The sequence below is a fragment of the Macaca thibetana genome, chromosome 13 (genome assembly GCF_024542745.1).
Source record: "Macaca thibetana thibetana isolate TM-01 chromosome 13, ASM2454274v1, whole genome shotgun sequence".
NCBI classification, from domain to species: Eukaryota; Metazoa; Chordata; class Mammalia; order Primates; family Cercopithecidae; genus Macaca; species Macaca thibetana.
The window spans coordinates 105577905-105592360 of record NC_065590.1 but is presented as its reverse complement, the minus strand read 5'-3'; the positions used below and the strand labels follow the sequence as shown (position 1 = coordinate 105592360).

General features: G+C 54.1%; 1 protein-coding gene across 6 annotated transcripts in view; it reads left to right on the top strand.

Moving 5' to 3' along the window:
• TPO (thyroid peroxidase) overlaps positions 1-8568 on the top strand; it is a 111922-nt gene extending 103354 nt beyond the window's left edge. For all 6 annotated transcript variants that reach the window (XM_050753202.1, XM_050753198.1, XM_050753201.1 and 3 more), the window contains 2 exons: positions 6509-6638; positions 8334-8568. In XM_050753202.1, coding sequence (XP_050609159.1) covers positions 6509-6638; positions 8334-8387 — 184 coding nt within the window. In that variant the 3' untranslated portion in view covers positions 8388-8568. The remainder of the gene's footprint in view (positions 1-6508; positions 6639-8333) is intronic.
• The last annotated feature ends 5888 nt before the right edge of the window (positions 8569-14456 follow it).

Below are 14456 nucleotides of genomic sequence, written 5' to 3'. Positions count from 1 at the left end.
GTCTGCAACCCCCTCAAATCCCCCACTGTGTGCAACCCACACAAATTCCCGCACCGTGTGCAACCTCCTCAAATCCCCCACTGTGTGCAACCTCCCCAAATTCCCCCCACTGTGTGCAACCCTCCCAAATCCCCCCACCGTGTGCAACCACCCAAATCCCCCCACTGTGTGCAACCCCCTCAAATCTCCCACTGTGTGCAACCCACACAAACTGCCCCACCGTGTGCAACCTCCTCAAATCCCCCCACTGTGTGCAACCTCCCCAAATTCCCCCCACTGTGTGCAACCCTCCCAAATCCCCCCACCGTGTGCAACCCCCCAAATCCCCCCACTGTGTGCAACCTCCCCAAATCCCCCCACTGTGTGCAACCTCCCCAAATCCCCCCACTGTCTGCAACCTCCCCAAATTCCCCCCACTGTGTGCAACCCACCCAAATCCCCCCACTGTGTGCAACCCCCTCAAATCCCCCACTGTGTGCAACCTCCCCAGATCCCCCCACTGTGTGCAACACCCTCAAATCCCCCACTGTGTGCAACCTCCCCAAATCCCCCCACTGTATGCAACCTCCCCAAATCCCCCCACTGTGTGCAACACACCCAAATCCCCCCACTGTGTGCAACACCCTCAAATCCCCCACTGTGTGCAACCTCCCCAAATCCTCCACTGTGTGCAACACACCCAAATCCCCCCACTGTGTGCAACACACCCACATCCCCCCACTGTGTGCAACCTCCTGAAATCCCCCCACTGTGTGCAACCCCCTCAAATCCCCCACTGTGTGCAACCCCCCTCAAATCCCCCCACTGTGTGCAACCTCCCCAAATCTCCCCACTATGTGCAACACACCCAAATCCCCCCACGGTGTGCAACCTCCCCACATCCCCCCACTGTGTGCAATCCACCCAAATCCCCCCACTGTGTGCAACCCCCCAAATCCCCCCACTGTGTGCAACACACCCAAATCCCCCCACTGTGTGCAAGTTCCTGAAATCCCCCCACTGTGTGCAACCCCCTCAAATCCCCCACTGTGTGCAACCCCCTTAAATCCCCAACTGTGTGCAACCTCCCCAAATACCCCACTGTGTGCAACCTCCCCAAATTCCCCCACTGTGTGCAACACACCCAAATCCCCCCACGGTGTGCAACCTCCCCAAATCCCCCCACTGTGTGCAATCCACCCAAATCCCCCCACTGTGTGCAACCCCCCAAATCCCCCCACTGTGTGCAACACACCCAAATCCCCCCACTGTGTGCAATCCACCCAAATCCCCCCACTGTGTGCAACACACCCAAATCCCCCCACTGTGTGCAACCCCCTCAAATCCCCCCACTGTGTGCAACCTCCCGAAATCCTCCCACTGTGTGCAACCCCCTCAAATCCCCCACTGTGTGCAACCTCCCCAAATCCCCCCACTGTCTGCAACCCCCTAAATCCCCCCACTGTGTGGAACCCCCTAAATCCCTCCACTGTGTGCAACCTCCCCAAATCCCCCCACTGTGTGCAACCCCCCAAATCCCCCCAATGTGTGTAACCCCCCAAATCCCCCCACTGTGTGCAACCTCCCCAAATCCCCCCACTGTCTGCAACCCCCTAAATCCCCCCACTGTGTGGAACCCCCTAAATCCCTCCACTGTGTGCAACCTCCCCAAATCCCCCCACTGTGTGCAACCCCCCAAATCCCCCCAATGTGTGTAACCCCCCAAATCCCCCCACTGTGTGCAACTTCCCCAAATCCCCCCACTGTGTGCAACCCTCCCAAATCCCCCCACTGTGTGTAACCCCCCAAATCCCCCCACTGTGTGCAACCTCCCCAAATCCCCCCACTGTGTGCAACCCCCTAAATCCCCCCACTGTGTGCAACCTCCCCAAATCCCCCCGCTGTGTGCAACCCCCCAAATCCCCCCACTGTGTGCAACCTTCTCAAGTCCCCTCGTGCAGGGAGTGGCTTCTTCACCCTGTGAATCTCTCCTCCCTCCTTTGCCCAGAAGCATCTTGTGATTAGTAAAGAGTGCAGTAAATATTTCTCATAAATATTTCTCATGTTAACAAGGTGCTCCGACCTGATACAAGGGAAAAATGGTTGAATTCAGAGGGATGGGCACACCCCATCCCTGTTTTTTTTTTGTTTTTTTGAGACGGAGTCTCACTGTGTCTCCCAGACTGGAGTGCAGTGGCACGGTCTCGGCTCACTGAAACCTCCGCCTCCCAGGTTCACGCCATTCTCCTGCCTCAGCCTCCTGAGCAGCTGGGACTACAGGCGCCCACCACCACACCTGGCTAATTTTTTGTATTTTTAGTAGAGACGGGGTTTCACCGTGTTAGCCAGGATGGTCTCAATCTCCTGACCTCGTGATCTGCCTGCCTCGGCCTCCCAAAGTGCTGGGATTACAGGCATGAGCCACCACGCCTGGCCCTGTCCCTGTTTTTAAAGCGTTTATGAAGAAGCTCGAATTCAAATGGTGAAATAGCCATATGTGCAATTGTATAGAAAAGTCAGGATTATTTGACAAGGATTGTTTTCAATGCTTTTACACAATTCAGAACCTCAATGAATATAAAAAATAATTTAAAAAGACGTAAGACCACTCTAGATTGAAATGAGCATAGTGCTTGTAAAACAATAGTGAACAGTGAATGCAAAATATTTTAACTTAAATTTCTATTATGCAGCAAATTCATAAAGTAGGGAAAGTCTTTTTCCAACATTTTCAAGACATTTTCTGTTAAGACATGGTCTTTCTTCAGGTGGCTTTTACTTGGGATATTGAGAGGTAAGATGGCGGAGTGGTGACAGTTCAGGTTGAGGAAGGCGAGGGCTGCCGTAACAAAGAACCACACGTTAGGTGGCTTAAAGCAACAGACATTGATTCTCTCACAGTTCTGGAGGCCAGAAGACCCAAGTCACGGTGTTGGCAGGGCTGTGCTCCCCCGAAGGCTGACAGGACGAATGCTGCCTTGCACACCCCGTCTTTGGTGCCCTGGTCACGGTGTTGGCAGGGCTGTGCTCCCCCGAAGGCTGACAGGACGAATGCTGCCTTGCACACCCCGTCTTTGGTGCCCTGGTCACGGTGTTGGCAGGGCTGTGCTCCCCCGAAGGCTGACAGGACAAATGCTGCCTTGCACACCCCGTCTTTGGTGCCCTGGTCACGGTGTTGGCAGGGCTGTGCTCCCCCGAAGGCTGACAGGACGAATGCTGCCTTGCACACCCCGTCTTTGGTGCCCTGCTGGTGTCCGCTGGCACCACTTGGCCTACAGGCTCATCATGCCAACTTCTGCCTCTGTCTCTACCCCGCCTTCTCCCCTGTGTGTCTGTGTTCAAATGCCCCTCTTCTTATAAGGGCACCAGTCCTGCTGGATTCCAGTTTCCACCCTATCCCAGTATAGACTCACCCTAACTAATTGCATCTGAAAAAACCTTACTTCCAGACAAGGTCACATTCCCACGTTCTGGGTGGATGTGACTTTGAAATGATTATCAAGTAGATCCAGTTCCATTTACAGTAATGAGCAGAGAGTGAATGAGGCATTAATGCACTTTCACATGGCACGAACACCTGACATTCACTGAATTTTAATAGAAGCTGGCATTGGTGCTAACTCCTTACGCACTTTATGTCAGTAGATTCTCACTGAAGGAAGTTGCTATTTTATCCCCCACTTTACGAATGAGAAAACTGAGATGCGGAGAGGTCACCAAGTCAAACTCAAGCAACACCCCAGTCCCCGGTGGTGATCAGGCTGAAGCGATGACTAAATGCCATTTGCTCCTGATGACACCATCACAAGCACTGAAGCCACCAAGGGCTGTTGGGCCTGTGCAGAGGAGAGGCAGACTCAGGCCCTCCCCATGGACGGGAGAGCTGTCTTCCATGTACACCTTGGTCGGAGTCCGCAAGGGTGGGGAGGTGACTGTGCACTGGCCTTTGGTTTGCAATGCCTTTGCTGGCGCTGCTGGAATGGCCTTTGGTTTGCGATGCCTTTGCTGGCGCTGCAGGAATGGCTGTGCGGAGTGCTGTATGGTGCTGGGACTGCGCTCCCTGGCAGGAGCTGCTGGAATGGCCTTTGGTTTGCGATGCCTTTGCTGGCGCTGCTGGAATGGCTGTGCGGAGTGCTGTATGGTGCTGGGACTGCGCTCCCCGGCAGGAGTTGCTGGAATGGCTGTGTGGAGTGCTGTATGGTGCTGGGACTGCACTCCCTGCCAGGAGCTGCTGGAATGGCCTTTGGTTTGCGATGCCTTTGCTGGCGCTGCTGGAATGGCTGTGCGGAGTGCTGTATGGTGCTGGGACTGCGCTCCCCGGCAGGAGTTGCTGGAATGGCTGTGCGGAGTGCTGTATGGTGCTGGGACTGCACTCCCTGCGAGGAGCTGCGGGAATGGCCTTTGGTTTGCGATGCCTTTCCTGGCGCTGCTGGAATGGCTGTGCGGAGTGCTGTATGGTGCTGGGACTGCGCTCCCCGGCAGGAGTTGCTGGAATGGCTGTGCGGAGTGCTGTATGGTGCTGGGACTGCACTCCCTGCGAGGAGCTGCTGGAATGGCCTTTGGTTTGCGATGCCTTTGCTGGCGCTGCTGGAATGGCTGTGCGGAGTGCTGTATGGTGCTGGGACTGCGCTCCCCGGGAGGAGCTGCTGGAATGGCTGTGCGGAGTGCGCTATGGTGCTGGGACTGCGCTCCCCAGCAGGAGTTGCTGGAATGGCTGTGCGGAGCGCTGTATGGTGCTGGGACTGCACTCCCTGCGAGGAGCTGCTGGAATGGCCTTTGGTTTGCGATGTCTTTGCTGGCGCTGCTGGAATGGCTGTGCGGAGTGCTGTTTGGTGCTGGAACTGCGCTCCCTGCGAGGAGCTACTGGAATGGCTGTGCGGAGTGCGCTATGGTGCTGGGACTGCGCTCCCCGGGAGGAGCTGCTGGAATGGCTGTGCGGAGTGCGCTATGGTGCTGGGACTGCGCTCCCCGGCAGGAATTGCTGGAATGGCTGTGCGGAGTGCTGTATGGTGCTGGGACTGCACTCCCTGCGAGGAGCTGCTGGAATGGCCTTTGGTTTGCGATGCCTTTGCTGGCGCTGCTGGAATGGCTGTGCGGAGTGCTGTATGGTGCTGGGACTGCGCTCCCTGCGAGGAGCTGCTGGAATGGCTGTGCGGAGTGCGCTATGGTGCTGGGACTGCACTCCCCGGGAGGAGCTGCTGGAATGGCTGTGCGGAGTGCGCTATGGTGCTGGGACTGCGCTCCCCGGGAGGAGCTGCTGGAATGGCTGTGCGGAGTGCGCTATGGTGCTGGGGCTGCGCTCCCCGGCAGGAGTTCCTGGAATGGCTGTGCGGAGTGCGCTATGGTGCTGGGACTGCGCTCCCTGGAAGGAGCTGCTGGAATGGCTGTGCGGCGTGCGCTATGGTGCTGGGACTGCGCTCCCCGGCAGGAGCTCCTGGAATGGCTGTGCGGAGTGCGCTGTGGTGCTGGGACTGCGCTCCCCGGCAGGAGTTGCTGGAATGGCTGTGCGGGGTGCGCTGTGGTGCTGGGACTGCGCTCCCCGGGAGGAGCTGCTGGAATGGCTGTGCGGAGTGCGCTATGGTGCTGGGACTGCGCTCCCCGGGAGGACTTCGGAAGTTGTTTGTAGGCATTACAGTCTTGTCTGCCATTGCCACGTTGACACAGGGTCAAGCCACCTCCAGGGCCTGTGTTCCTCTTCAGGCGGGCGGGCAGGAATGCTCAGGACCCGTGATGATGGCGCCATGCAGAGGTCAGGGATGAATGACGCCCAGGCAGGGGAAGGAGTCCAGCAGCTCAGTGTTTGGGGAATGGGGCCGGGGGCAGGTAAAAACTTCGAATCAAGGCAAACAAATAGCTGGAAAATACAGTAGCTGTTAAGTTCTCATGGAAAAGCTGTTTTGTACTTACAGTTAAATCCCACAGTATTTTTGATGCGTTTCTGGGTTACTTGCTCTTCCCTTCTCAAAAGGTCCCAATCTCACCAGAGCGTCCCTTCCTGCTCCGGCCCCAGCTCTCCACGCCTCCCGGAGACCGGGGGCCTCTACCCTTGCTCCCCTGGGACGGCGCTTCCCCCCTTCTTCTCCAGGTCTGGGCTGGGGTCTTCAGGCTCAGGTGGAAGGTGGTTTCGGGCCCTTTGCCTGCACAGGGACGACGCCCTGACCCAGGAAAAGCTTAACGTTGCCTGTCACTTGGACGCATCTCTTGGCAGTGACGGGGGTGGAAATCCTCACCGCAGCCCGTGGCTCCTGCATGATTGTTGTGAGAAAGCCACCGCTCAGCTGCATGCATGGAGACAGGGTCCTCCTGGCTGCGAAATGCTAAGATCGTTTTCCCTATGAAGAGAACGGTGCCAAGTTTTCCAAAATGTATCAGATCATGATTGACTTGACTGAAGTGGGAAATGAAAGTGGGTTGGAGCGTTCCTGCCAAAGACAAGCGTGGCCGCCGTGCCCTCGCTCATGCCGGGCTCTCCCCTCCACAGCCACGGTGCCGGGCCCTCTCCCGGTAACTGGACACGTGTCTCCCACAGGACACGCGCTGGCACTAAACCCACACTGCCCATCTCGGAGACAGGCGGAGGAACTCCCCGGCTGAGATGCGGGAAGCACCGGGGTGCAGGGACTTCACCGCAGGGCGCCGCAGCTCAGGACTCGGAGCAGGTGGGCCTGGACCTCCCTAGGCCACACCACGCCGCATGTTTCCAGCCGCCACCGCAGTGGCTGGACAAGATCTGAGTGTAGGAGCAGCTCCGCCGAGGCTCCCGGCATATTTCTGTGTACCCCGTGGTTCCCAGTCCGTTCTGCACTTTCGTCCTGGAGGTTTTATTTACAAGTTAATGACAATGAGCCAGAATGTGAGCCTGCTTAGTGAGAGGAAGGAAAATGCCTTCCGTTTGTACAAACCGCTTCCAAAACTAAGGGCTGACTTTCAGGCGTTGGCTTCCACTTATTCTGAGGACTGGCTGGAAGCGCAGGAGAGGAAGGAAAAGCTGAAACAAAATGCTGACTTTTAAATTCTGATTTTTAAGTGGAATCGTTATAACCAGTATGGAAAAATGTTTATGTTTTACCAACTTTACCTTGTATGCAGAACCCCAAGTGAGGGCGTATTAAAAAGTCACTTGTGTAAGTGACTGTTGAACTTAGAGAAGCAGAGAGCAGCACAGTGGCCTCCAGAGGGCAGTGGGGAGATGCTGGTCACAGGCACAAAGTCTCCGGCAGGAGGAGGACGCCTCAGATCTGCTGCACCGCATGGGGCACACGCTTTGTCATAATGATCACATATTTCACAATTGCTAAAATAATAGGTTTTTTTTTTTTGTTTTTGAGACAGAGTTTTGCTCTGTCACCCAGACTGGAGTGCGGTGGCACAATCATAGCTCACCGTAGCCTTGACCCTCCTGCCTCAGCCGCCCGCATGGCTGGGGCTACAGACACTCACCACCATGCCTGGCTAATTTTTAAATTTTTTGCAGAGATGCAGTCTCACTACGCTTCCCAGGCTGGTGTTGAGCCCTTAGGCTCAAGAGATCCTCCAGTCTGAAACTCCCAAAGTGCTGGGACCATGCCCAGCCACTAAAATAATAGATTTTAAATGTTCTCACTGCCAAAAAAAAGATGTGAGGTGATATGTTAATTAACTTGATATAATCTCTCCATAATGTAAAGGTATCGAAACCATGCTTAAAACGTAAATATATGCAGTTATTATTTGTCAACTAAAAATACAAATTTTAATTTAAACAAAGTCACTTGCATACAGGAGAGGGCATTGCCAGCATGATCAGGCTCCCTTCTGAAATTCAGTGTGAAGTTAGATCCTGTCCTCGGAGACGAGCAGAGCCCAGGTCATTCTGCTGAGAGCAGGTTCGTCTGCACCTGACCCTCACACATGGAACCAAAAAGACCTGGCCTGGGAGTGAGGCTCTTTGTGAATTTTAATGCACCCAGGATACCTTTGTTAGCCACAGCAAGGGTAGTGCCAGCAAGTCCCCTGGGCCCCTAATGAGCCTGACTGACCCCAGGGGCAAGGCCAGGTATTTTGTGCATCCATGGTCGCAGGGGCCTGCGTGCTCAGCACGCCTTCTTCCTGAAGGACCCGCCTGCGAATCGCAGATCCCGCTCTGAGCAGGAACCTTTGCCACGTGGATCCTCTGTGGCCTCCTGCAAACAAGTGTTCGTCCGGGAGCCAGAAACTTCCCTCTGGCATGACGAGGAAGAAGGACGGTTCATCTTGCCAGCAGTCCTTTGTGAAAACAGCTCCTGTCCGGACCCTTCTGTCTTGTATCAAGTGTGTGCTGTTACCGGAGCAGTCAAAATTCAGATGTTATTAATATTTGTTCTGCATTTTTGCAGGAGAGTGCCGGGATGGAAGGCCGGGATACTCACAGGCTGCCGAGAGCCCTCTGAGGGCAAACAGGCAGGACACTGATCCCACAGAACAGCTTCGTGTTCCCAAAATCACCGTACAACTGTTTTCCAAACACAGGCAAATCCAAAATCACCAGGACGACTGTTTTCCAAACACGTGCAAATCTAGCACCATGTTATAATTACTCTCAGGCATGGATGAATAAATATTGTAACTGCATTTGTCTAGCCTTTTCTTGTAAGCATTGCCTGATTTGTTCCTTCTGGGGCTTTGCCATTAAAATGTATTTACAGATTACACATCTTTATTTTGCGAACCCCGGAAACACTACTCTTGCCATCATCCTATCTCCACCTTCTGGTGTCTCTGACGCTGTGCTCATCTGCATTCTGCCCCGGCGGTCCCTCCGGCACTGGCATTTCCACACCCGCTGCCCATCACCAGGTGTCCGCAGGGCCTGCATCGGGCTTCCCTCTTCTCCTGAGAAGAGCACTCCTGGCTTCCTGCAGGGCCGGTGGGAGGAGGAAAGTGATTCTGAGGGAGAGGCTGGAGCCTTAAGTACCAACAGGGCAAAGTGACTTGTCTCATCCTCTAGAGATTCACCAACATGTCAGCCTCAGACCCCAGGCTTCTGCCTCCAGCAGCCGCCCTGCCGCGCACCCCTCTCACCCCTCCTCATCCCCCTCACTCACAGGGAACACAGCCCAGTGATGCCGGAGGAATCCCCCTCCTTGACTCAGCTAGGCAGCCTGGGGGGCACCGTTAGCCACGCTGGCCCTGTAAAGCTGCTGTCCTCATTTCACGTGTGAAGCAGCTGAATTCCAGAGTGCTGGGTCCCAGTCCAGGCAGCCCGCAGCCTCACCCAAGGAAATAGTCAGGGGTCCTTCAGCATTGAAAGCAAACGCAGGCGCATCTGACCTGGAGCTCTACCTCCACTAAGAAGAGAGTAGTAACTAATCATGGATGAAACAGGCCGTCTACGTAGCACTTAATGGTCTCACCCACGGATGCCAACAGTGGCCTGGGAGGGCTGTGAACGTTTCGCTTCAGGATGTTTTATTTCGCTGGAGTGTTCTGTAGAGAATGCGTAGTTTGCTTTTTATAACTTTTGTAACCCAAAAATACCAGACTGTTGTTTTCTCTAGGTGCTAGGCCATCCTGTTCTACGTGTTCCCAAACTCTTAGTTGTGTTCATGTAAAACTCATTCATGATCTCAGAATTAAAACAGTATGAAAAATATCCTGGCAAATGTCACAGATTGCCCTTATCACACCTGTAAGCAGTCCATTCTCACACTGCCGTAAAGAACCACCCGAGACTGGGTCATTTATAGAGAAAAGAGCTTTAACTGGCTCCGGGCTGCACAGGCGGGGCAGGTGGCATGGTGCTGCCATGTGCTCGGCTTCCGGGGAGGCCTCTGGAAACACAGTCACGGCGGAAGGGGCAGGGGCAGGAGGCCCATCACAGGGCAGGAGCTGGGAGCCGCGAGGGAGAGGAGGGAGAGAGGCAGCCACACACGGAGGCCACCAGATCGCAGGAGACTCACTCCCTGCACAGGACCAAGAGGGGTGGTGCTGGACTCTTCCTGAGAACCCACCCCGTGATCCCATCACCTCCCAGCAGGCCCCTCCTCCAACACTGGGAATGACAGTCCCACATGAGACTGGGTGGGACACAGAACCAAACCGTATCAACACCCAGGGAAGGGACACGACGCGGCTTCTGCAGAGGAGCTGCCGAGAGTGACCATCAGCGGCTGAGGAGAGACGCAGGGAACCGCAGCAATGCACAACGCATCAGCTCCTGCTCTGGGCAGCAAAGCGGGGCGGCCGCCCAACCTCTGGATCGTTTCCACCAAGGGAACACAGGCCTCCTACTTCAGCCGCCGCCCTGCCACGCACTGGAACACACTGACTGGGGAGCGGTCTTCCCTTCCACCTCGGAGCCTCTTGCTGACACCAAAACCAGGAACCCTGGCCTGATGCGGTGCCTGTGTCACCTCCACCCTCTAGGATTAGCCAGAAGAAGCAGTGCCATACAGTGATGGTTAACGTCAGGCCTCAACCTGGCTGGCTGGAGGGAGGCCCAGCTGGCTGGTGAGGTCTTGTCTCAGCCTCAGCTAGATGGACGGATAAGAGGATAAGCTGTTTTGGAGGAGACTGGCGTGTGAGTCAGCAGACTGAGGGGAAGACCTGCCTGAATGTAGGATGGGCACCATCCAATCCTGGATGGAACTAAAAGGCAGCTCTGTCTCTCTCCTAGAGCTGGGACACTCTTCTCCTCCTGTCCTTGGACATCAGCACTCTAGGCTCTTGGTCTTTAAACTCTGGGCTTGCAGCAGCACTCCCTGCCCTGGGCTCTCAGGCCTTCAGCCTTGGACTGAGTCACACCATTGTCTTCCCTGGCTCTGAGGCCTTGTGACTTGGGTACTGAGTCACACGACCAGCATCTCAGAGTCTCCAGCTCTAAGACAGCCTGTCACGGGACTTCTCAACCTCCATCATCACATTTCTCCTACTGCATATCCTCTTTCCATCCATCTAGCTAGCTATCTGTTTGTCTATCATCTATCTATCTGTCTGTCTGTCTATCTATCTAATCTATCTATCTATCTATCTATCTATCTATCTAATCTATCTATCATCTATCACCTATCATCTATCTATCTATCACCTATCTATCATCTATTTGTCTGTCTATCTATCTATCTATCTATCTATCTATCTATCTATCACCTGTCTCTCTATATAGCTACCTACCTATCTATCCAGCCTATTGGTTCCGTCTCACTGCAGAATGCTGACTATAGTGATACACGTATTTTAAGAGTCCCGGCATGATTACGCACTGATGGCTCACAGCCTCGACAATCCCCAATGATGGGATCAGCCTTAATTTGTGTGCACCATCTTCACAGGGCTACAATCCTGACACTGCTTGGAGTCAAGGGGTTTAGGGTATTAGTTACTTTATGGGTCTAATGATCTTGGTTGATATGCTGCCAGGATTTGTAACAAGTTTGCCAAATCTCAATCTATTTAAAGATCTAACTGAGAAGGCTGCGCCTGGCTAAGTATCCAGGGAGTCGGTCCGCTTGCTTCCCAGGCCTTTCTGTGTTTGTCACACCATCCACTCACTTTCATTATTTCTGTTGGGCCATTCACAGGAGAATTTCAGGCAAACTGGCCGCGGCTTTGGCCTCTTACTGGGATGATTGGCACCATGTGATGTTAACCCTGGAGACCACCACAAGGTCACTCTATACGGCCCCTTGATTTTGGAGAGGAACTAGCTGAGCCCCAGGCATTGGAAGTGAATTGCTTAGAGTCACATAACAAATTTAAGTTCAGGAAGAGATAACACACTTCACCATCAGCACTTGGTAGGACTGCCTCACCCCTGCCATGCTAACGGCCCCATCATCTCTACCCAACCTCGATGTCCCCAAATTGTGCTTGCTATTTGGTTGACTGCTTCTTCCTTACTAAACATTCTGCTATTCGTGAATGACTCTGGCCAAATTAATGAGAGCCATACGGCCTACTGGCCTTGTAACACCCATTCCTTGTGAATATGACACATGTGGGAACACACCCAGCCGTCCCCTGGGAGCGGGGGTTCGGAGTGTGTGGGGTCCTACAAGTCATGGATCTCTCACTAAGGATGTAATTTCTGAGTGAATTGGTCTTTCCTTGAAAAAAGAAAGAGGGAAACTGTATCCCAGCAAATGCGGGTTTCCATGAGCAGACAGCGCCACCTGCTGGGTGACTTGGGAAACAGCAGAATCACCATTTTTCTGGACCTGCATCTTCATTCTGCTCAAAGAGCACACGTGTCTATTTGATTCCAGGGCGCTGGATATGTGCGTGGCACATGGAAGCCTTTATTTTACTTTTTGGGTTTTTCATGCTTGTAGTTAAACATCACCACTTTCTCACTCAGCTGTGACTGTCAAGAGCCTTGCGCCCTGTGGTCTTACTGAGATCTGGAATAAGGGAGAGAACCTCAGGACGCCCATGTCAGCAATAGCTTTGCAGACGCCTTCTCAAAAGCCACAGACCCCAGACATGCTAAGGACAGGCACTGCTCGTTGCTTACAGACTCACGTACTTACCCGAGCGTCCACTTAGGGCCGCAGATGGGAGGATTGACGGGAAGAAAGGCCGGGAAAGGACAAAGGCTGGAAGGTGCATGTCCTCTGCACCTGTAGGCAGCTACTAGGTTCAAACAGTGAAGGGCGTCGGGCCCAGGCAGAGCCCAGAGCCTCTGTGAACCCAGAGCTTTCCTAATAAAGTCTGCTCCCTGGGCAGTGAGAGTTTCCATAGGATGCATGGTGTAGCCTTGGACTCAGGGGTGTGCGTCCTCCCTGTGAACAGATGGGTGAAGCAGAAACTCCACACACAGGGAAGCACAGTCTATGAAGAAAGCTCACCCAGGACACAGCACACGTGGAGATGTCAGCACGTGTCGGGGGTTGGGAGAGGGTCACGGTCTCTTCGCTCATGACTTCCTGCAGCCAAGAATGCAATCTGCAATTAGGGCACCAGACGGGGGGTCGTGGAGGAGCACTATTCCTGGGGTTAGGGGGAGCACCATCCCTGAGGGCAGGGGGACCGTTATCCCTGGGAGTCAAGGGGGAGCACTATTCTTGGGGTTGGGGGCAGCTCTAGGCCTGGGGGAAGTGGGAGCACTCTCCCGGTGGGGCGGGGAGGGAGCACTTGGCCTGGGGCTGGGAGAGACAGGTGGAGTCTTGGGTTTGGGTGTCAGACCCTGCAGGTTTCTGTCCTCTGCCTGTGTTGGTTTCCTGGGGTCGCGTCACGGACTCCCACACACGGGGTGGCTCCACACAGGGAATGGACGCTCTCCCCATGGCGGAGTCCAGCACTCCCAGATGGAGGTGTCTGCAGGGCCATGATCCCCCTGGAGACTCTTCGGGGCCCTTCCTTATCTCTTTCAGGTTCTGGGGGCTCCAGGCAAACCTGACCGGGGCTGCCCCGATCCAATTCCGCTGCCTCTGCGTCTCCTTTCCTTCTGTCTGTGGAAAACCCCTCAGCCTCCCTTTGGAATGGGCATGGGTTTGGCACTCAGACACCCGCAGGTGGCCTGGGCAGCTCTCCCACTCTCAAGGCCCTAATCTTTTCCCTCTAAAGATCCTTTTTCCTTCTCCACGGAAGGTCTCATTCACAGGTTCCAGGGACTCAGATATCTTTCAAGGAATCAGTTTTCAGCCTTCCACATCGCCATGATCTGTCTTGAAATAAAACCTCAAATCCTATAATATTTATTGTCAAGAAGAGACACCTCTCAATAACGGTGAAATCCTGTGATCAGCGAAATAAGTATGTCATGTGAGTATGTCGATAAGCATTACACACACAGAAAGAAACAAACACCGCACACACAGCCAGAATCACTCACACCACCCACCACACACACCACACACACAGCCAAAAATCACACACCACCCACCACACACACACTACACACACAGCCAAAAATCACACCACCCACCACACACACACCACACACACACAGCCAAAATCACTCACACCACCCACCACACACACACCACACACACAGCCAAAAATCACACACCACCCACCACACACACACACCACACACACACAGCCAAAATCACTCACACCACCCACCACACACACACCACACACACAGCCAAAAATCACACACCACCCACCACACACACACCACACACACACAGCCAAAATCACTCACACCACCCACCACACACACACCACACACACCTTCCCCACAGCCAGCCAAAAATCACTCACACTTCCTACCACACACACACCACACCTGCACACACACCACAGATACAACACACACCACACCTGCACACACACCACACAGATACAACACACACCACACCTGCACACACACCACACAGATACAACACACACCACACCTGCACACACACCACACAGACACAACACACACCACACCTGCACACACACCACTCAGATACAACACACACCACACCTGCACACACACCACACAGACACAACACACACCACACCTGCACACACACCACACAGATACAACACACACCACACCTGCACACACACCACACAGATACAACACACAC